At 51.2% G+C, this 22,482-nt stretch overlaps 5 protein-coding genes across 5 annotated transcripts; all 5 read left to right on the top strand.

Moving 5' to 3' along the window:
* Positions 1 to 491: 491 nt before the first annotated feature.
* On the top strand, positions 492 to 887 carry A1O9_03446 (uncharacterized protein; the record flags this gene model as incomplete). Its single annotated transcript, XM_013409010.1, has 1 exon — positions 492 to 887. The coding sequence occupies one exon, from the start codon at positions 492 to 494 to the stop codon at positions 885 to 887; it is 396 nt and encodes a 131-aa protein (XP_013264464.1).
* A 1,019-nt stretch (positions 888 to 1,906) lies between these two features.
* On the top strand, positions 1,907 to 3,887 carry A1O9_03445 (uncharacterized protein; the record flags this gene model as incomplete). Its single annotated transcript, XM_013409009.1, has 7 exons — positions 1,907 to 2,288; positions 2,363 to 2,625; positions 2,680 to 2,723; positions 2,808 to 3,106; positions 3,160 to 3,222; positions 3,279 to 3,483; positions 3,539 to 3,887. The coding sequence occupies 7 exons, from the start codon at positions 1,907 to 1,909 to the stop codon at positions 3,885 to 3,887; spliced, it is 1,605 nt and encodes a 534-aa protein (XP_013264463.1).
* Positions 3,888 to 4,900: 1,013 nt separating this feature from the next.
* On the top strand, positions 4,901 to 6,097 carry A1O9_03444 (uncharacterized protein; the record flags this gene model as incomplete). The annotated part of the gene is made up of 1 exon (XM_013409008.1): positions 4,901 to 6,097. The coding sequence occupies one exon, from the start codon at positions 4,901 to 4,903 to the stop codon at positions 6,095 to 6,097; it is 1,197 nt and encodes a 398-aa protein (XP_013264462.1).
* Positions 6,098 to 6,670: 573 nt separating this feature from the next.
* Positions 6,671 to 8,409, top strand: A1O9_03443 (fumarate hydratase, class II; the record flags this gene model as incomplete). Its single annotated transcript, XM_013409007.1, has 3 exons — positions 6,671 to 7,094; positions 7,154 to 8,171; positions 8,223 to 8,409. 3 exons carry the CDS (start codon positions 6,671 to 6,673, stop codon positions 8,407 to 8,409), a joined length of 1,629 nt encoding a protein of 542 aa, XP_013264461.1.
* Positions 8,410 to 17,741: 9,332 nt separating this feature from the next.
* On the top strand, positions 17,742 to 19,541 carry A1O9_03442 (uncharacterized protein; the record flags this gene model as incomplete). The annotated part of the gene is made up of 1 exon (XM_013409006.1): positions 17,742 to 19,541. The coding sequence occupies one exon, from the start codon at positions 17,742 to 17,744 to the stop codon at positions 19,539 to 19,541; it is 1,800 nt and encodes a 599-aa protein (XP_013264460.1).
* Between the last annotated feature and the right edge of the window lie 2,941 nt (positions 19,542 to 22,482).

Genomic DNA, 22,482 nt, shown 5'->3' with positions numbered 1-22,482 from the left:
CTGAGCCTTTGCCAGACCCATGATGCTGATAGGCCTCTACGGCCGGAGCCTTACCAAAGAGCCTGAGGGTTGACGTGTTTCAAACACGATGAATGGCTCTCTGCGGTTTCATGTGCTTATCATCCCCTCCCCGGATTCATGCTAACCCAGAGTTTCGGAGTCTTTCTTGCCGTTGATACGCTCATGTTTGAGCCATATGACTCTGCTTATACGAAGACACCGAGGTCGACGTCATTTGAGAGGATTACCATCTTACCACATCATTCTGCACAAGGCGTTCGTTTGAAAAGCATAAGTATTTAGATCTGTCTCGTTGTTAGTAGCACTGACACTCAGCATTCAGCATCACCGACGATTGAAAGAATAGTCGCACTTTGTGCAATCCATCATAAACCAAACACGATAAATTCAAATCGATTCAGTCAGCACTCCATCCCTGTCCTTTGTCCAAAGAAGCCTATCTCTGAAGTGTAGACCCCACAACACAAACAATGGCGGAATTCTTCAACGGTATGGCGATCGACCAGCCTGCTGGCACAGCTCGCCGAAACTCGCACGCTGCTGACTCGTGGTTGGAGCCATGGCTCATCAAACACGTTTCATTCTACCGCAAGCACTTTTCCAAGAATGGCAAAGACGAGTCGCACGCTACGAGACGTCACAGCGTAATCTCCGAAGCTCTCAAATCGAGAGAGAACTCCGTAGCTGAACCGTTACCCGATGCTGTTGTTGCAGCTAATGCTGCCTCCGAGGAGGGGCAAGCCACTGATGCCATGCCTGCTCCAGTTGAGGAGAAACGCAGGGAGAGTGAAGAGGCCTTGACGGAGAAGAAGAGCAAGCATGGCCATAACTGGAGGTCGAATATCGGCTGGCTGCCTCATCCATAAGTCTTTCGCACGTTTGAAGTGATGCCCTGACAGGCTCACGTTGTACAATCATCAATTACATTTCGACAACTTGGGGGCCAATGCGAGGGCAGAGATTATGACAAAGATTATCGAGGGACTATGTTTTTCCTTTATCTGTACTATACCCATACTGACTATTACCTTATGTATAATACCTTGGCACATTAATATTACTAGTATCTCGCAATACTTCACTAAAGGTTCATCTAGAGCTGACATTCAGGTGTCGCCCTGGAAAAGACCTTCTCAAGAAGCATGGGCAAAACGTATGCCTGTTCCGGCAGGGGCAATACAATAAATCAGGATCTGTTTACTTCTCATACAACCAGACCTTCCCTCTCCTCCACCCGCGGAGGAAACAAAGGATGTGGATCTGATAAGATAATTTATCGGCTCCGGCTGGCCAATGAACGCTGTTAGTGATTAGATTAGATGCAGAGTTTTCCGCGCTAGAGCCTCGTCAGCCTTCACACCTCCTCGCTCTCTGCCTCTTTGGTCGTTAAACGCATCGGCTAATGAGCTCAAGTTCAAGTAAAAGCCGCACGAATCCTTGGGTTCCTGGTCCCCTGGGTTCCATTGCAGACATTTCCTGCAAATTGACCTGCGGAGCCATGTTCCAAGGTGGCCCTTTCCGTGTCGGCGTCTGGCCGAGCGTTCAGTGTGGGATGGATCACTATGGGCGATAAGAACCCACAAGTACGGTGCAAGATCCGGACTACGAAGTCTTGACTCTCAACACGACCCCGGTGGCCCGTTATTATTGCCGACTGGCTTGAGTGATTTAGGAAAACTCTGGGACTGTAGGGGTCACAAATGCAGGCTAGGCTCGTGAAGAAAAGCCGTCGGCTACAGAAACTTTTTGGTCCAACAACGAAGATAATTTATATACGATGATGAACCACGATGCTGAAGTATCTACCATAATTCCCTTCTTTCAAATGAATCTCTACCCAAAGACTGTCTAGGGCCGTTTTCCCCTCGCTTATAGTAATTGAAATATGGCAAATGCTGCTTCGCCAGTCCGGCCGGGAGCAGGTCAGGAATCCAGTGAGATGGTTAACTCGGAGAAAGTGGTTCCCACTGTGCTGAGCGAACTCGATGAAACGATGCTATCCTCGAGGGAGTCGGCTGAGTCCAATGATGGCACCGAGAAGCCCGAGGCGAGCCTGAAATGGAAGATCGTTGCGATCCTCTTGGTGTCCGCCATCGGCTTTGGCTCTCACTGGAGCTCGGGCATCACGGGGGCGATGAAAACGACGCTCAAGAAGGAACTGCAGATCAACAACACCCAATTTGCGCTCTTGGAAGCAAGTGAAGATTTTATGGTCACGGCGCTGATCCTCTTCAGTGGCCTGGTGACGGATAGGATCGGTGGAGCAGGTACCTGTCTCCCTTACCCGGAGTATTCTGGGGATTCATTGATGATGTTCCAACGGCTGATCGTCTCGATATAGGTGCCATCCTATACGGAAATGTGATATACTCGATTGGATCCATCTTGATTGCAGCAGCGGCGCAAATTCGTTCGTACCGTTTCATGGTAGTTGGAAGGATCATAGCCGCGCTCGGCGATATTGCTACGCAAATTGCGCAGTACAAGATCTTTGCTTCGTGGTTCCCTCCCAGCAGTGGGTTCGCGTCGACATTGGGTTTGGAACTTGGGATAGGGAAGATTGGGTCTTTTGTTGGAAAGTCGAGTGCTAATATCATTGCGAAGGTAGGCCTGCCATTCTTACTGAGTTTGAGAGACATGTAGCTGATAGTTGTACAGAACACTGGGAACTTCGCTTGGGTCTTCTGGGTCGCAGTTATCATGTAGGTGGCCAACCCTAATACACTGAAGCGATCTTGAAGATGGAAGCGCAGGCACGAGTCCGTGTACTGATGTCTTCTCGCTAGGAACCTCTTCACCAATTTTATGACTGTCGTCTTCTATCAGTTCAACAAGTTCGCCACAAAGAGATTTGGTTCGGTTTCGGATCCGGCAACGGGTGAAAAGCTGACGGAAAAGAACAAGAAGTTTGAGATCAAAAAGGTCCTGGAGTTACCCTGGATCTTCTGGTGTATCATGATTTTCTCCTTCTTCCAGACCAGTACTGCTATTGTCTTCACACAAAATGCGACTGAATTGGCGGAGCAACGTTTTGGGACGGATTCAGTTACTGCCGGTTGGTATTCGGCCACGTTGCAATATGCTGGTAGGTTCCTACTTGTCGAAACATGTATTGACCTTCCGACTGATATAAAATAGGCTTCTTCCTTGTGCCATTCATTGGAGTTTTCATTGATTTGTACGGAAATCGTGTGTCGCTTAGTAAGTGTCCGATCACTCTATGGGGTCAATGGGTTGAATCCTGACAATACCAACAGTGGTGATTTGCGGAACAGGAACGTTCCTCGCCATGGCGTTAGTCGCCTATAGCCAAACAGCCTCGGGCAACGCAGCAGCCTTTGGGATTTTCGCATTTGCCCTTACCTTTGGACCTACCGTGATCATTGATGGGATCCGAACTTCGATGTGGCATCAATCCGTGTTCGGCTCAGCTTATGCTGTCAAGGTTGCAATGAATAACTCGTGAGTCTGCACCGAGCTGCACCCAGCGTGTGTGGAGGTACTGACATCCGAGCAGTGTCAATATCATCGTACGCGTGGTCACGGGAGTCATTCAAGATCGTGACAACAACTCTTACGATAGGGTCAGCATTTTCTACTCGGCATGGGCCGCAGCTGCCGCAGCCATATCAATTATGCTGGTGGTCCTTTCCATGAAATCGATTGACTTGCGACATCTGCAATGGACTCGCAAGCAGCGTATTGCGAAGGGTGCAATCATCAACGAACGCAAACGACGTTTTCATGACGAAGATGGGGAGAAGAATAGGAAGATTTCGAGGATATGTTTTGGATCATTGATTGTGTTGATCCTCGCGGCGTGGTCGGCATACTTTTGGGGTGTCGCAACAGGCAACAACTCGTGATGCTGTGTAATTAATGAGACGTCTATACTCCGTACATGGGGTGAGTGGAATCGGGCCGAGGCACGCGCAGTGAGGACGAGTAGATTTTGTGCATTATCGTCTACCGATGGCGCAAGATCGGCATACTCAGTTATGCGAACTAGTACATATTTACGATAGTGTGAAATTGTTCTCGTCCGAGAGACATATTCTGTCGGACGACACGATTCACGGACCCTAATGGGCACCGGGGCTTTGCCAGCGCCAAAGCGCGAAGTAGTTGCCTTATCTGACCGTTAAAATCCCGTCTGAAAGAATATATAATCTTGAATTTCATTCGGGCGAGATATCACGTGATGCACTAGCACCAAAACGGGCGATTTGTAAACGGATATCGGACATCTGGCCAATCGTTGGCGTTGTTGGCGGAAGATGGTGAGTCGCGAATGCAGCCACGCGTCTAGGTTTAGGCCCTGCAACTAAAATTAAGACATTTTGAGTCTGCGCATTGAGCCTACACATTGTGTAAGCCACCAGGGTTGCAATTGTAAGCAAAGGAAAAGGATAGAGAAGAATTCTCGTCCAGCTGATGTTGATTAGTGCGCGCACAATGAGGCAGAAGAATAAAAGTTGGCTAGGGCTGACTGCGCATTCACCACCTAGAAAAGGGTTGAGGCCTCCACGTTTGAGAAAGAGTCGGATGTACATATTTCATATATACTCGTACAGTACTTCCGTTCAGCTCCTCGCAACGCCTGCAATCTGTGCTGCACACGCCATCCAGTCATTCCAGTCATAGTATCCGCACGCTGTCCTCGATCCTCGACGCATCTCGCATCCCAGCCGGTCCCCACCCGACTGTCAACCTTACCACCGCCCTTCAGCTAGTTCTCGCCGTCGCCCCGTTGTCCGTTGCTGACACCTTTTCTGTATCCTCTCTTTCTCCTGACCCCTCCCACCATCCATTCTGCGTCCTCCGTCGTCTCTCTTTCTATCGCCCTGCCACTCCTACAACACATATCAACGTAACCACCATGTCTGAGCACCAGATTGTCATCATCGGCGCCTCTTTCGCCGGTCTCTCAGCTGCTCATGGCCTCCTGAAGACTGTCCTGCCTACACTCTCAGGCAAGCAGTTCAAGGTCGTGCAGATTGCTCCCAATGAGGAGTTCTTCTGGAAAATTGGTGCACCTCGAGTCATTGTCGACCCTGCCTCTCTTCCTCTTGAGAAAGCCCTTCTCCCAATTGCCCCCGGCTTCAAGAAGTACACCCCTGAGCAGTACGAGTTCGTCAAAGCATATGTCACCTCGATCGACCCTGCGAGCAAGACCGTCAACACCAACACCTCTGCTGCTATTCGTTACGATTCACTCATCATCGCCTCGGGCACTAACTTCGCTACTCCTATCTGGACGGTGTCAGATGGCTCCGAGCCCCTCAAGAACGCTCTTGCCGACCTGCATCAGCGACTACCTAATGCTGAGTCCGTCCTCGTCGGGGGTGGAGGTGCCGCTGGCGTTGAGACAGCCGGCGAGCTTGGCCAGGTCTACGGGAACAAGAAAGAGATCACAATCCTGTCAGGCACTACCGGTCTATTGGCCAGCCTGTCGAATCCCAAATTCGGGCAAGACGCAGCTGCTCGCTTGCAGAGAATGGGAGTCAAAGTCGTCAACGACAACGTCCGTGTTGTTGAGCATACCATGGCCAATGGCAAGGACGTGTTGAAGCTCAGCAATGGAGAGACCAAAACAGTAGATGTCTACATCGAAGCAACTGGCGACAAACCTAACACCAAATTTGTGCCTCAGGAATGGCTGGATGCAAAACAGAAGGTCAAGGCCGACGCACAGACTCTTCGTCTAAACGTCCCCGGCGTGACCAATGTCTATGTGTTTGGGACAGTTGGTAGCTACTCAAATGGCTCCGTGGTCGATGTTCAGTTCGCCAAGGGTGCCCTCTTAGAGAGCGTGAGGAGTGACCTCTCTGGAGCTGGTAAGTCGAACGCAAAGAAACATCCTGACAAATTTGCTGATAGCGATACAGAACCCGGACCACGGACTAAGAACATCTACAAGAAGATCACCAGCGACATGATGTTTGTTCCAATTGGCCCGACTCAGGGAGTCGGGGCAGCATTTGGCTGGAAGGTCCCGAGCTTTCTGGTCAAGTTCATCAAGTCTAAGGACTTCATGATAGGCAATGCGGCCAAGACAATTGAAGGCACGGCTTAGAGAGTGCAAGGAGGACCAGAACGTGATTTGTTTTTGAGCACAGAGGTTTCATACGTAGAGATACCCAAAGTCTTTCGATTAGCGGCAACCCAGCTGTACCCCTTGTGGGGTGGTTGGGTTTTGCAATTGCGTTACGACAGATAATATAGTTAATTGACCTGATAGAATCAATGTTTCTGTCGGGAAACGTAGGCATTATTGCAAGGCATTGAGTATGCGTATCAGTTGTGGTTGATTCTCAGACTATTATCCTCCGCGTCATTATGATTATTATTATTATTATTATTTGGCATCGGATCGCGCACCTGCCACCCGCCCTGGCGTGGGCGCGCCTGCACCCAACCGGACTGATGTCGTTGAGGCGGCTCGCGAGTTTTTCCGATATCGCCTCGAGGATGGCAGAAACGCCTTCGGAGCTCTCCCTGCTACCAAAAATAATAATAAAAAAGTCCCGTCGACGAGTTTACACAGTCAGCGAAATATGCTGCTGCATTACTCAGGCTTCTGAACCTGGTATATTGTTTGTTATTCTCTTGCTCTAGCCGATCCAATCGACCCCTGACGGCCTTCAAGATGCTGAATCGGGCTGTGTCCAGCATCGCACCATCTTCACATGCATTCACTACAGTTCCAGTGCGGAGTAGCTGCTTGAGCCGACCACTGCGAACGTTAAGAACTCCTTCTCTGCGCGGCTATTTTTCTTCCTACAAATCCTCGTCACGGCCTGTCCTCGTTCCCTCAATAACCCCTCGAGCTTCTGCTTCCACCTACAAAGCGTTTAGCACTACCACAATCATGGCCAAGTCTACTAGAACAGAGACCGACGCCTTTGGTCCCATCGAGGTCGAGTCCGACAAGTACTGGGGGGCACAAACGCAAAGATCACTGGGGAACTTCAATATCAATCAGCCACAAGACCGTATGCCGGAAGGTGTCGTGCGAGCTTTCGGTATCCTCAAAGGTGCTGCCGCCACCGTCAACATGAAATATGGCCTCGGTATGCTCTGAGCTCTCCTTCCGCATTCACTTGATCCTCTGCTCTGACAAAACACGCAGATCCCAAAGTTGGTGAAGCTATCCAGCAAGCTGCTTCCGAGGTTGCCAGCTTGAAATTGATCGATCACTTCCCTCTCGTCGTCTGGCAGACTGGTTCTGGCACCCAGTCCAACATGAACGCCAACGAGGTCATCTCCAACTGTGCCATCGAGATCCTTGGAGGCCAGTTAGGTAGCAAGAAGCCTGTCCACCCCAATGACCATGTCAATATGTCCGCCAGTTCCAACGACTCCTTCCCAACGGTCATGCATATTGCCGCCGTCCTAGATTTCGAGGAGAAGTTAATCCCGGCCCTTACCAACCTCCGGGATGCCCTACAGAAGAAGAAGGAATCCTTTGACCATATTATCAAGATTGGTAGAACTCACTTGCAGGATGCTACTCCCTTGACCCTGGGGCAGGAATTCAGTGGTTACGTTGCCCAGTTGGACCGAAATCTTGAAAGAGTCCAGTTTGTTCTACCACACCTCAGGCAATTAGCCCAGGGTGGAACTGCCGTTGGTACTGGCCTCAACACCTTTAAGGGATTTGCCGAAGGTATTGCTGAAGAAGTCACCAAGCTGACGGGTACTAAATTCGTGACTGCTCCAAATAAATTCGAGGTCCTGGCTGCTCATGACAGCATCGTCGAGGCCTCAGGAACTCTTAACACGCTCGCATGCAGTCTTTTCAAGATTGCTCAAGATATTCGATATTTGGGCTCCGGTCCTCGCTGTGGCCTGGGAGAGCTCATTCTGCCTGAAAACGAGCCGGGTAGCAGTATCATGCCTGGCAAAGTCAATCCTACTCAGTGTGAAGCCCTGACTATGGTTGCTGCACAAGTTATTGGCAACCACACTGCTGCTACCGTTGGAGGTCTCAGTGGACAATTTGAGTTGAACGTTTTCAAACCTTTGTTGATCCGAAACCTGCTGCACAGCATCCGAATTTTGTCTGATTCAATGAATGGATTCGTGGATCATTTGGTCGTCGGATTACAGGCTGATGAGAAGAGAATCAGCACTCTTCTTCACGAAAGGTTGGTTGCTCCAAGCTGCTGCCTCAACCCTTACACTAACATGTTTTATAGTCTTATGCTTGTCACCTGTCTCAACCCGGTCATTGGCTATGACATGGCCTCGAAAGTTGCTAAGAATGCCCACAAGAAAGGCCTGACCCTGAAGCAATCCGCTATGGAATTGAAGGCACTTTCTGAAGAAGACTTTGACAAATATGTCCGACCTGAGCTCATGCTGGAGCCTACAGAAAAGAAGTAGTCAGCGGGCTCCGTCCAAATACTGAAAACATGGTGAGACTGTCTGTTTCTCCCAAGTCCGGCTGAAGCCAACAATGGCTCTTCAGTGTTTAGCAAATCTACAACATTTTCCTAGAAGTCACAGATATCAAAATCAATATTGACTCGGCTTGCTTCGACCTCAGGTCGTTACGTTACCTTTAAGCGAGACATTTCTGTCGCAATCCCCTTGCTGACATCTTCAAATCAGTAAGTCCAATTGAAATGTAGAGATATGGGCCCAACCCATGGGTACCGAACGATCGAGACTGGCTTGAATATACCGTGAAAATTCTAGTCTCCCTGACCGCGGATTTTTCTTATGAGGGTCAATGGTCTATTCCGCTTAACAGACCTCTCCCAAATAGCATTCTGTCCAACATCCGATTGGGGCAGGAAGATCACTGGTTATGGGTACCCGGTAAACCCGCTTCAAACTGATAAGTGTACAGTGCTTGACCGGTAGATGCTCTGCACTTTGGACGAAGACGTACTTTCGGCCATCAATCCGTTTTTCAACCTACTCCCATTGTCGCAGTAGAGCAGCCGAAGCACGTTGCTACGCAAACCAACATTTGACACCAGATCGAATGAATGTAGCTGCGAGCCTCCATTCAAGCAATAACTCAATGACTAAACCCTCAGACCAGATTCGCCCTCTAGAAAGAAGATCAATTGTGGGATAGTGGTGCTTCGGGCGATTGACACTCAGACATGAACGTGCACCTCCAGGAGACCTACATAGTGAGGATGCTGGCATGGCCGATGCTGAAGAAAATCTGGATATGACCGTGAACCATCCGGCCAAACACCATTGCTCACATTCGGCATGGCAGCACTGGTCGTGGAAGACCTCAGAACTGGATGTGAAAGACTGGAGGATTGGTCCGAGCACGGGAAGGAAGAGAGACAAGTCACTATCGATGATTATCATCCTCATTCCGGAGCAGTGCCCCCGTGCTTCACCAGAGGGGGTACCAATGAAATATTCCCGACTCCGCAGCGACGAAAAGTGAGATTTCTTGCTGCCCTGCCATGAATGGAGAATCAGATACCAAGCAGTGTGGCTCACCAGCAATTTGAGTCCACTAAGTCTTCTAAGAGGCATGAGCGCTGTTGTTCCCTCGGCGATGGGCAAATGCCCCATCAACTGGATACCGGCTCCACACAAAGAAAAAACGCTCTCACACAATCGAGGGGCAATGTATCGCAACGGTCCACCATCCAGGAGGATCGAATTTGTCTGGAGAGAACTCAAAACATCGTCAAGCAAACTAGAAAGGTTGTTTTGCTTAGCTAGCAGATTCCAGAAGGTCAAATTGATCTCCGCGCGTGCGGTTGACAGTCTTAACGTATGATCAGGGCCGAAATGGTGGAACATTCGGATTCGGGAAAGCAGTTGAGGCTTTGGCGATCGTCACTGTGGACCACCGAGCTGTATTCTCGCGCATCTTACACTGCATCAAGAAACCTTGCTATGCGGCAGGTGCATACGCAAGGATCTTACGAGTTCGCATTAGTTTGCTATGTCCACCGCGGCTCCTCTGCCTCCTCTCGGTTCTGAGCTGACATCACCATCGTCTTGTGGATCGCCGAGCCAAACGTATGCGAATTCACCGGCCTCGTTTGATCGGACATAACCACGACAGGCCTCCTCCGAACCATTTAGCTCGCCTCCCGGACGACGACCGAAACGCTATCCCCCATCTGTATCGGTTTACCACACGTTTCTCGAAGCCAAGCCTACACTTGGAAGCAGCATGATGTCTCTTTGTTTGGCCACATATGGGTAATGCCCATACCCAATGGCAGTCTGCTGTACCGGAATACCGATAGTTTTTTCCCGCAGAAGCTTCCCTGAGACAAGCCTAGCCCGTCAAGAATACATTGTGCAAAGTAATGAGAAGCCAGCCAGGTGTCCCGTGACATGGTCATCGCACAGATCGCGGTTGACAGCGAGCGCCTGTGGCTGAAAGCGAACAGGTCTCGAGATATCTGACAAGAATACTCAACCACCAGCCCCTGGCGACGACCGACAGACCGAGATCTGAAAGAACGAATTGGTCAGAGTGGCGGAAGCTCGAGGCGGAATTCTATATGAGTCTTGACTCCTTGGCCCCCAGCATATTCGCCAGAACTGGCCAGTCACTACTACCTTGGAAAATAGTTCCTGCAGGCACTCGATTCCATGGGATCTCCCTTGGAACCCCGGTGGGCAGTTTTGAGGTGGGGTCGGTTGGAGCTGGTGTCCGAGGACTTTTGATCTCTACTCAAGCGATCAGAGCGAAAATGGTGCCGATTCCATGGGCTTGGGCTGTGATGTAATTTCTTCCCTAGGGTCTCCTCGAACACGTGTGGCGCGCCTGGCATCTGTGGCTCATGCATGCATATACAGTAGGCTAGGGTCGTGTGGATTCTTGTCTCTTAAATCGACGGCAAGCCAGCTTCACGGTCAGAAGTCAAAAGTCGAGGGAGTGGTCTGTTTCCATGCTCCAGGGCTTCGCGCAAGTGCAAACGTTCTGGTTTTCAGAGGAGAGAAATCATCAGCATACAGCAGAGCGCGAAATTGCAGTGATTGAACGTAGGTCCCCAGTAATTGGTGATGTATTGTAGCTTGTCTGCAGCAAATGGAGAGATGCTTCTCAATTACAAAGATGGCCTGATTTCGTGAAGCGTCTGTCACTACTTGCGATGTTTTCCGAAGTTGTGGCTGTATAGTGTGTGACTGCTGTGAGTTTATTTGGAGCGAGTCGAGCGTTCTACTGAGTAAGGAAACGTGCGTACTGTCTACATACAGATCTCAAGCAAAGGTACTGTAAAAGAAAAAGTCTTCTGATACACACCACCTAGTCTCAAGATGTACATCTGCTTCATAACCGCTTCTCCTGGGAGTACCGAGGCCGCAAGAAGAAGAGATGACCAACATGTATCTATCTCCATTGAACATGTATCAACTGGAGGTTAACTAACTTTCTTTGGCTGACGCAGCTGTCAACACGCTCGTGCCCCGTGAAAGCATTCCATTTGATATTCGAGTCTGGAGTTCACACGACCCTTTTGCCGTAATCGCTAGGGGTGGGAGGGCGCCACGCGAAGTCTCGAACAGACATCTATGTATGTCTGCCTCCATCGCCTGTCTTCTTCGCTGTGGCGACGGCGATGCAGATTTGTTTTCGAACCATGAAGCCCTCAGCCAAACGCCTGAAGGGGTGGTCTGCCTTTGACTCGTTGGGGCGCTGCACTCGCCGGACTGGCCGCTTGATTTTGCGCGGACATCAAGGCACCGCCCAGATTCTAGGGTTTCTCTACGGCTCGGTGTCTGATCTTTGCGAAGATGGATCCCCGGCGGATGCTGATGCCCGATGGCTAGAGTCACATTGAAGAGATTGATTTTGAAAAGGGATCTTGTTTCAAGGGCGAAACTCGGCCGAGTTTTCGCCCTGAGCCTGACTCTTGAACGTGACGTTGATGATAATGATCGACGGGTACGTCTCAGCGCCTTTGACTCGAACGGTAGGCTTGTCCCTTGTAAGTTGAAAGTGATCAGGGTGATCATTGGTGGAGAAGGCCTCGGGAAGTGGATGATTTAGAGTTTTCACCAGGACGGTCACGGGAACGGCCGGGATCAACCATTGGGGCATGAACCCTACAGTATCTAGTCGCGACTCCAGAGCAGCGGGCGAGCAGGGGGAGCCCGGGATGGGACACCCGGATGGGTTTGGGGGCCGTGCTTAGGAGAAACTTGGTTTTCTGCAGCAACGTTGGGCACATGAGATCAAAACCCTGACGGGGCATTTTTTGTATGTACTTACTGTATTCCGTTCGTGGAGTCCTCCATTGCATTTCAAGTCGCAAAGATTCCAGGGGCGTTGATCGACCGATCGATCCCTGTTTCATCATCCCTGCGCAAACAATACGAGGTGGGGGATGATTACCACAAACGTCGAAGGGAGCCACCGAACCACCACTTGGGTCGTCATCATGGTTCATCAATCGCAATCAAAATCCCCTTCGCTTTCTGCCAATTGCTTTTTGGTTCAGGGGTGGATGATCGGAGGTGAAGCATACGGACAGAGTGTCGCCTCGCGTCCTGCCCTGCGTCTTGACTTGTGCGCTGTCTTGCACTTGCGTTTACAGACTTCCTGAGACGAGGAGGAGGGATGGTCTCTCGGCTGCAGGGCCCCCCAGGCTCCAGGCGAATATTTGGCGGTGACCAAGCTTTCTTGACAGTTCCGAGTAATAGGTTGGTGACGCCTACTTGGATTTTGGTGAATCACCAGTGACAGTAGATTCACAAGTGTGATTGCGGTGGACATTGCCGCATCGATGAAATCTGGAGAAGATTGCCCGCGACGTTTCCGTTCTTCCCGTCAACACCGCCCAGATTTGGCCCGAAGAAGCCTCGAATTAAAGCCTCAGGACCGGCATTTGCTAGAGGGACGTTGATCGTCCCGATACAGTTTAGCATCATCCCAAGATACCAAACTCACAGGGTATCAGTACCTAATCGGGTAGTGGAGGTGCTGGTTGGCATTGGCTGGAGGGAATTCACCTTTTGTCTATACGAGGTGGGTAAGTTTTTAAGGGGAGAGATCATCCACTAAGCCAGAGTCCAAGACAGCTCGCTGCTCAGAAACAGCTAGTCCGTCCACGTGTCGGTTGTTACCGGCGTGGTGGGGGAACGGTTTCAAGTTTCTCACGCACCTGGCAAGGGTGGTGGACGAACGGAGTACGATTCCCGTGCGAGCATGCTCATACATATGTAGGGGGTGAAAGACGAAACCGTTGTGCATGTGCCGTGACTCTGTGAGAAGTGTGTAACGCAGTCTCTTATCAAGGTGTCGCCAGTTCAGAAACGACCAACATTCCAATCGCTGGCGTCCGAGCACAGGTGCAACTGGGCTATTGCTAAGGGCATGGCACAGAGTAACCCGTACCGTACCTAGTTTGCATCCTTGCGCTCTCTCTCGCGCGCAGGATAGAAAACATTGAGAGTGATACTTGCAGCTCTCTCAATCTTCAAACACGGCACAATCACGAAGCTAAAGGCACAGATTACGAGGCGGACTAGACCATTCTGGGCCGCGCATTCCGAGGGAATCGTTCCGAACTTCCTGCCATAGCTTGACCCGTCACTAGGCGCATGTTGAATTGCTCATGTGCGGAGGTCGCTCCGCAAGTCGTCGAGATGGAGGAGGGGACACACAGGAAAACCAAGCACATTAACTGCACCACCTCGTATGTTCACACCGCAACAAAGTTAAAAATTCTCGCACAAGCATCAGTCAGCAGATAAATCCCACTCATCTCGGGCTGGGCGGGGCTTGGCTCCACCTGTCTATTCCCGAGGGTTCTCGGAAGTCGGTCATCTTCCGACATGTCGGTATATGTCCGGGAGACGCTTCTTGAAAGTTTTGGGGAAGAAAATGGAACTTAAACTCTGTGAATCGCTTATGAGGTTAGAATGTAGGCTATCCGGTCAAATAACATTGGCAATGAAGAGCATCATCGTAAACGTTGAGCATCATCACGATGACACGGCACATATGTATGATAAAATCTCAGCGCGGATTTGGGGGAAAGACACTCCACGGCTCTGCACGCCAATTGCTCGTAGAAGAGATGATCGGCCTCTCGGGATCATCCCGAAAACTATCACTGATCATAGTGAAACGGACGGTTTTGTGGGGATGCTGACACAGTATTTTCCAATACTGGCAGTCATCTGGAACGATCCTCTCCAAGGATGCGAAGTACCCGGATGCGTCCCGCAGCCACAACAGGTTGGGCTGCGAAAGGGTTCGAATGATCAAACGCAGGTCACAGGTTTGAGTCCGGTCCGCTTGTCGCTCCACGGCTTTGCACTTCAGCCAAAGAGAGACACACAGCCAAACTAAACAAGGTTGTTGAAGAAGTCCAAAGGCTGGTGCCAGGCGCCAGCCTGCTAATAGATAGCGGTTCCGCACGTCAGAAGACCATTGGATCCTACCCGGTTGTTGCGAGATTCAATTGGTAGCACTCCAACGGTAGCAGGGCGCGGCAATGATCTGCACAAGGCTGGCCACTGTGAATCCAGGAAAATCCCAGAGAGTTCAGATGCGACTCGCGACGAGAACAGCGGTTCTGGTTCAGCTCGATGGAGACAAGCTGTAAGATTGATGGATAGCTTGACTTTTCCGAAATCATGGGTTCAACCAAGTGTCCTGTTGTTGTTGGCATTGGGCGTTTCTTGGGGTGTTTCAGAACCCGCTGGATGCAACCGCACGCTTGCGCTTGGCGAACTGATAATCAAAGGTCGAGCACCATGGGAATGCAATAGTCACTCAGGGTGCAGCCAGGTCCGATCTGATCCTCACTTCCTCACTTAAAGAGGCAATCTGTGGATTGGCAAGCAAACATGGTCAATGCCCTCATCGCTACTTCGTGTGTGGGGAACAGAGTACGGACTACATAGGACATACATCGTTGCCGTGCCTTTGGACCGATCGTGGCCAGGCTGGAAAGTGATGGAAATGGAATAAAGGAAACTCTAAATGAGGAGGCTGCCACGAGGTACGGTGAGGCGAGTCGAAGCGAGGTCCACTTTCTCGAGGCCAACTCTGTGAGTGATGCGCACAGTAGTCGAGTCTTCGTGATTCAGGAAACTTCCACTACTTGTAGGTGTGAAGCTAAGATGGGTCCACGCTCTGAGCCGGATATGACAACCTCCTTACCGCTCCTTGTGCTTTGCTGCTCTTCGAGGTTGAGACGGTACCTCTTGTCCATATAACTGTCGGCGGGACGTCGCATCAAAAAAGGACCGACAGGGGTAGCCTCCACACCGGGACCTCCACCGACGCCTCCATCAAATTGCAAACGTGGGCCAGCCACAGAGTTGTAGAGGTGTAGGTGTGTAGGTGTGAGTTGTCTGTGAACGCCCAGTGCCCGCCAAATGACCCAAAGCAGTAACCGTCAGGACGAGACTAGCAGGCCGAATTTAAATGAAGAATGCCTTGCTGGGCCGGTCCTGGATTCTCGGCCAATCCCACCCTCCGTCCCACAGCCGTCCCACCGAGGTCGCCGAGTGACCAATGATGCAATGTTCCGGGAGAGGGCCAGTGGCTTGGTGGACAGGGGCACATGTGCATGAAGAATAAAATGCTCCGGCGGGACGAGGCACTTAAGGTTCCAAGAACCACAATTTTCTTGCACGGTATCATTCTTCGAGAACAGCAAGATTAATAGTGGTGGCTGCATCCGTCAAGGGCCTACTCGTAAGATCGATAATGCAAGCTGACGACTCCCTCAGCGCTTGGCGTGCAGCGCGCACGAACCCCTGCTTGCAAACTCAACGGCGTATGCAGCACGACTGAATCTCGGATGATGGAGTGTGAGACTGATGAAATCGATGCAAGCAACCAGCGGCCACAATGGGAAGAAAGATTGCAATACCACCGGCAAAGAAAGAAACCCCTTGCTCCTCGTCGCTCCCAGCTCGGTGCTGACCACCGACAGGCAAGGCTATTCCGACGTGGATAGAAGTGGACCAGTCACAACAGGACTACGGGGCAGCCTGACCCGGAAAATCCCTACTCCACACCGGCAGAGGAGCTAAGAGTATCCGCTCAAGGAAGGCAGCAGGGCGTTGCTGGTGTCGAATGCCACGTGAGGCCCCACACACGCCTTGGCATGACGGGCTTAGCCTAGAAGTGGGCCAGTGACGCAGTCTTGGCACCAACCTTGATGATGAGTCCAACCTGTTTGGTGGAGAGCCAGTTTGCTGGATGTTGGACACCCCACGAATCGATTGCACGGCTTGATGGTTTGGATGACCTGGAGATATCCACGCCCACGAGTCGAGTTTGGGGTGATAAGATTCCTCCCAGCAGCACCGGGAGTCGGTGAGGCACTGCTATGGTCTACCGGAGACATGACCAGATCAATCGCTGGAGAATTTGCCCATTGGACCGAATACCGATTCAGAAGGCGGCCTTCATGTCCATGTTCCATCGCACCAGAACGGTATTGTATAACTATGGAGGGAGATGGCAGGCGAGGTAAGCAGAAAGAAGCCAGAGTGACCTGACTAAGAAAATACATGCAGCATCTCGTCCTGTTCCAACCGGCCCGGCAGAGCAAGTCGGCCTTTTGCCCTGGTCTTGTCTGGTCTGGGTAAGGAGGGAGAAGGATGGGAGTCAGGCACAGGTGTGAGCAATAGAGCATACGGAGTGCAGAGGCGCCGCCATGTGACCACTAGCCTCCACGCATTAAGGGTTAGGTTAAGCAAGGCAGTACGAGTGCTCCGTTCTGGTAAATCATCGACTAATTGCTAGGTACCTCAAGGGCAGATCCGGGGGACTAGTTTGAGAAGCCCAGCCCAGCAGAGCCCAGCCCAAGCCCTGCAAGGCCAATGCTCGGACGGAAGGCTAAGCGAATAAGAATTATAATGCTTGAATCGAGAGAGCCACCCACTCGACCGCCGCATCGTATCACTTTGCTGTCCCATTTTCCACAGGCTGAAATCGCCATTTCCACGGGCTTTACCCATCGTGGCATCACACGGTGAGACGGTGCGTGCCATGGCGGCCATTGAAGACTTGGCCAGCCGTTGTTCTGGTACACCGAGGAGCTCACAAGTAGCCTGTATCGCTTTTAACAAGGTCCAAAAACGGAGCACAGCAGTGATGCTGACCATGATGCTGGGCCGTTCCAACTGTCCAAGGACAGGCCATGTCGACTCTTGTCGCTCTGTTCGGATTCTTCCAAAGCGACCCGCAGAAACAGAAACTCTATACAACAGGCTAGCCTCATTGGTCGTAAAGCGGTATGGTGGAACTGTCTGAACGAACTCCCCCCCCCTGCTGTCCCCTGATCCCTGGTGATCCTGGTCGACTCGTATGGTCCCTGACACCCTGAGTTGGTCCCCCTTATGCCCTCCACCCTGGTAAAGGATACTGAGCCAGTACTTTGTTGGCAATTGGCTTGCCGTGTATACTGCTACCAATCCTCATCTTGGTAGAGTTTGAACTCTATTCAGTTGGACATCCTTTTCCATCTTTTGCATCACGCAGCACGGTGATATTCATTTCACCATTCCTGATTCGACCCTTCTGGCGGAACACCTGAAGCTCTATTTCAGACGGCTATCCGCAAGCATCTGAAACGGCTGATGCCCAAGCACTCGCCCTCTCTGCATATTAACGTGGCTTGCTTGCCTCAAGCCCCAGCTCCATTTCCCGTTCTATTGTTCCCGATGGTGTCATCTTTTGCCTCCCATCTTGTATCCATATACTCAACTCTGTGTATCAGAGGCCTACACACCTCTTTACCTTCGCCATGTCGTTATCATCGAACGACTCTGCCAAAAAGCTCACTCGGACAAGAGAGCGCAAACCCCGTGGCCGAGGCCTCCGCACGCGAACAGGATGCCTCACTTGTCGGAAGCGTCATTTGAAGTGCAACGAGGCTAAACCAGTCTGCGGGCCTTGTACTCGAAGTAATCATTCTTGCGTTTATGCAGACCCGTGTGCCCCTCATCCAGATTCAACGTCAGCTTCAACATCCAACTCGGCCTCTAAACAGCCTTCTACCACGCCTTCTTTGTCTAATTCTGTCGCTCCTTCAGTCATCACAAATCCCGACCTTGAATACCCAGACACACCGGAGGGCTTCGACCTGGCCCTGAGGACCACTTGGAGCCATAGGAATAGCCCCTGCGACGACCCAGCACAGCTTGTTTCTCGAGCCTCCATCTGGCAGGCGAGAAATGCCCGCCTTACATCGGCTCCTCACTCCGTCAATGGAACCGAATACGACAGAATGGGTGGCATGGCCGCCCACTGGACCCCGCTTTTAGAAGACTTAGATTCCACTCGCTTCAGTCCGGGTCCTCCGTCGCTGCACAGCGAGATGATGTCCCCGTCTGTCCCATACGGACATTCATATGGACCCGTTACTTATGCTCGTTCGCGCACGGGCTCAGAAGATCTCCCAATTACTTCTCACCCGGCGAGTTCACGGGCGAACCCAGACGCTGCGGTTGCGAAATGGTTCGGACAGCTGGTGGGCGACACCGATTTGCAACACGAGGGCCCTCGTCCTGATGCCGACTGGGTTCGTCGGAGGAGAAGTATTTCCCAGACGCAACAACCGGAAATTATAGACTTGGCTCAAAATTTTGCGTGGGAGGGCCGACAGTATTCCCCCCATCCCATAGATGCGAGCGCTGCCGACCCAGGAATCAGTTCAGGTCGCGTCTCCGAGGACCCGGCCCAAGGATTAGAGTCGCCTCCTCCTTGGCGGTCCAAGGCGGCATTGACCATGAAGCCGCGCGAAGTCGAGATCTTTGACAACTTCGTCGCTCGGATCAGTCGTTGGCTTGATCTGTTCGATCCCATGCAAAATTTCTCGACCCACGTGCCTCATCTAGCCATGCATAATTTTGGCCTCTTGAACGCCATCCTTGCTCTTTCCATCTGTCACCTATCTCTGACGCCTCGACGCGCCAACAACATCACTCTCAATCGAACCGACGCTGTCCAGTATTACCACGAGGCACTCCGGTACATCCAGGATGCGATGAGACACGATTCCTACAATAGAAGCGACGAGCTTCTCGCCACTTGCCTGATTATTTCCGCATATGAAATGATTGATGGCTCACGGAAGGATTGGGAGCGGCATCTCCAGGGATTCTACCGCCTTCAGCGATCCCAGCTGATCCATGGCGAGTCCAAAGGCATCAAACAGGCCGTTTGGTGGGCATGGCTTGGTCAGGATATCTGGGCTGCCTTCAGAGAAAAACGCAAACCTTATACCTCCTGGCATCCCACCAAGGATTATGCCAATATGAACCCTTACGAGTTCGCGGCTCGCTCTGTCCACTTGATGGCAAAAGTGGTGTCGTATTGCTCTCAGTCCGAGATTGAGCAAGGCGAGCTCAATTTCAAGAGCCGAGTAGCTAAGGCCGATCATCTGTCTAGCCTGCTCGATGAGTGGCATCGACATTTACCAATGGAATTTAATCCCTTGCCAATTTCGGCAGAGGCAGACGGAGTATTCAAACCGATTTGGGTGCATCCCCCAGCATTTAGTAAGTTCTCCGAGCCTCAGACCTATGAATATGACGCGTACTGACCGTTTCCTTTTTCAAGGCGTCGCACTCCAACTGCACTATGCCGCAAGAATTCTGCTAGTTTATCACCGGCCTTGCTTGCGAGGCATTGGTGACTTCATGGCAAAACAAGCAGGGGTCAAGACGTACACTAACGCAACCTGCGGTCTTGCTTCAACCCTGACGGACGATGCTTCTGCCATCATGTCGTCCCAATGTCTTTTCATCGGTAGGCAGATCCCAATCTCTGTTTCTTTCCAATTAGCTGACCCACCTTTTCTTAGCTGGCCTGTGTATCCAAGACCAACGAGAACGACTGGAGGTCGTCAGGCTGCTCAAAGCTAGCAGAGACCGAGCCGGGTGGCCTTTCAATCCACTTTCTGACTATCTCCAAATGATCTGGAAAGGTTTGGCTGAAAACCCTCTGCCTTGAAGTGCCCACCACCCCACGATTGCCGCCTTCGTCAGAGACGCCTCAGATGACCGGCGAATAACTGAGGCAGCAATGACAAGGTGGCAGCAATGCGCTAGTCATAAAGATGACTTGCACTTTAGATGATCAAGCATCTCAAATCAGGACGCTCGTCTCACCCAGAACTAGGTCAAGCGCCTGAGATTCTCAGGTTCTTCTCCTGCGCTTCGGACTGTAAGACACCGAGTTCACTTTTATTTATGTACCGTCACATTGAAAATCACACTGAATGGCGCCTGCTGGTGGTAGGCAGCATTAAGGTTGATTGTTCGACCTCAAGAACTGAACAGCTGGCAAGCTCCAGGTCCCAGACTGATTGTTCATCGCCAATAAAATCAAAGCCAAAGGCGGCCAACGGCCTGGGAAACGCCTGGTGCTTCCCTGGAAGCGTGGTACAGGGTGATAGGCACGAGAGTCTTCACTCACGGAAAGGATGCGCGGGACACGCACCATTCTTTGCGTGTGCTTGATGACTTTGGTCCCCGTCCTTGTCAACGGACATTGGACTTGGTCTTGACTCTTTCTTCTCCACTTCCCATATCCGAATCAGCGAAATAGCCGATCGTCGCTGAGACAACTCATTGTGAAACATATCTGGCGTTTGCCCCCATAGAATTTCGCGGGTGGGACATATTTTCAAAAGCCGACGTATGCATAAGCTGGCCGACAGCACAGCGGAGGACGAACATTCTTTTTTTTGGGTTTGGCTTTTTGAGCGACCATAGTATCCTTTCTTTTTCAGGAACCCCTGCTAGGGTCAACTCAGTGATACCACTTGCGGAGATAAATATTAGTACAACGGATCATAAAATCCTGATCCTTCATTCCATCAGAGAGAGTGTTTCGAGTCCGACTTGTTTGAATTTTATCGTAGTTGTGCCGTGAAGCCAGGAATGGATGCCTTGCACATCAATCCTCGGGTCCACATATCTATGTTCGGAGATTGGCAAGCCTGGAACCTTGTCGAGATATATCATACATGGTTAGATATCACCCGATATATCAGCCAAAGTAAGTCGGCTGAAATCGTCAATACCCGGAGACCTGCGGGGGCACGTTTTGCTCAGAATATCCAAACGAACAGAAGCATAGTATTGATGAACAAAGATGAAGGATAGAGGGAGGAAGCTGGTCTGAGCAGACCTCTGGGGTGGAAGAAGGTAGGAGAGAAGAATTCCGGCGGAATAGCGGGACTGCTGGAGATGTTATATGAGATGACCTAGCGCAGCTGAGCAGAACTGACGATGCTGTTTCGTCCGCATGTCAGATCCGGCTTGCTTGCTTATTGCAGCGGCAGGGGAGTGCTAGCCGGTGCCCGGTGGACCACCCCGTGGGACTATGATAGCAACCAGGCGCGTGACGTGACGGGCGGCGCGAAGGGTGGGCAGATACCGCTGTATAGTAACAGGGTGCCTAGGTCTTGATGTAATCCTGTGAATGATATGGATCCCCGATGTGGATGGAATACTGGTTCTGGGGCATGATTCTAAGCCAGGATCCCTGAATATGGTGTTGTACAGGCTCGCTTTGTGGGCATGCAAAAGAATACTTGGTGAGAGGCACGCGTCTGTCTCACTAAATCTACTGTCTATCCACAGTGGCATGACTGCTGTAACCGGCCAGTGCGCCATTTTCACCTGAAAATAACTGAAGAACTTCGGAATGCGCAGGCGAGAAGCAATGGCGGGCAGCTGGGACGAAATACCATTGATCCGTCCCGTCGGAGAGTGTTACCTGAAGTCACTAATTCTTTGTACCGCTAGGCAGACTTTGTGTGGAGAGGGAGTACCATGTACCTGGTCCTACGCCCCATATGAGGAAGAGGGTCGAGGAACATGAGCAATTGATCCGTCTCGGGGACACTGCCAAGGCTCTCTATGTATATTCTTTTGCTAGAGGATGTGATATATATGAGATCGTGCCACACCATTGGACACCGGTAACTTTGCTAGCGGCTGCTGTATGTGATAGAGGGGGCGTGATGGTGGGACTACCGCACTGACTTATAGGAAGCATTTCCGTCCAGGTGAATAGGATGATAGCGGCCTGGGTGTGCCCACAAGCGGCCTTGCCTAGAAAGATTGAGCGAGCATCGCCATCTTACCCTTCCCTGAGCATCCAGCGCTTCCAAAGATCTAGACTCGATGCATACATAGTGTAGATGTGGTGATTCTACCTTGCACCATGGGTATGAGATGAACAAAAGAACACTTGTTTTGTATGTATTTTTCGGTTTTTTAGCAGGCGACAGGTCCGCTTTAGCGGTCGGTACCCAGGGAAACGCACGGACAGACGACTATGGTAAATCTCGGAATGGTGACCAGAAATGCGATGGGGCTGGCACCGAGACGAGGCCCTGGTCCGCGTGAGTAACGAATCAACTTTCTGAGAATATGAGTGAAAAGTGGAGTTGAGCCTGTTAGTCACCCACCAAGTGGATGCTGTGGTCTATGCTAGTATGGGAGCATTGTCATATCCAAGTTTCAGGAGGA

Source organism: Exophiala aquamarina, assembly GCF_000709125.1.
Source record: "Exophiala aquamarina CBS 119918 chromosome Unknown aczIA-supercont1.2, whole genome shotgun sequence".
Lineage (NCBI taxonomy): Eukaryota > Fungi > Ascomycota > Eurotiomycetes > Chaetothyriales > Herpotrichiellaceae > Exophiala > Exophiala aquamarina.
The sequence above is the reverse complement of the archived record's forward strand: the minus strand, read 5'-3'. Positions and strand labels throughout refer to the sequence as shown.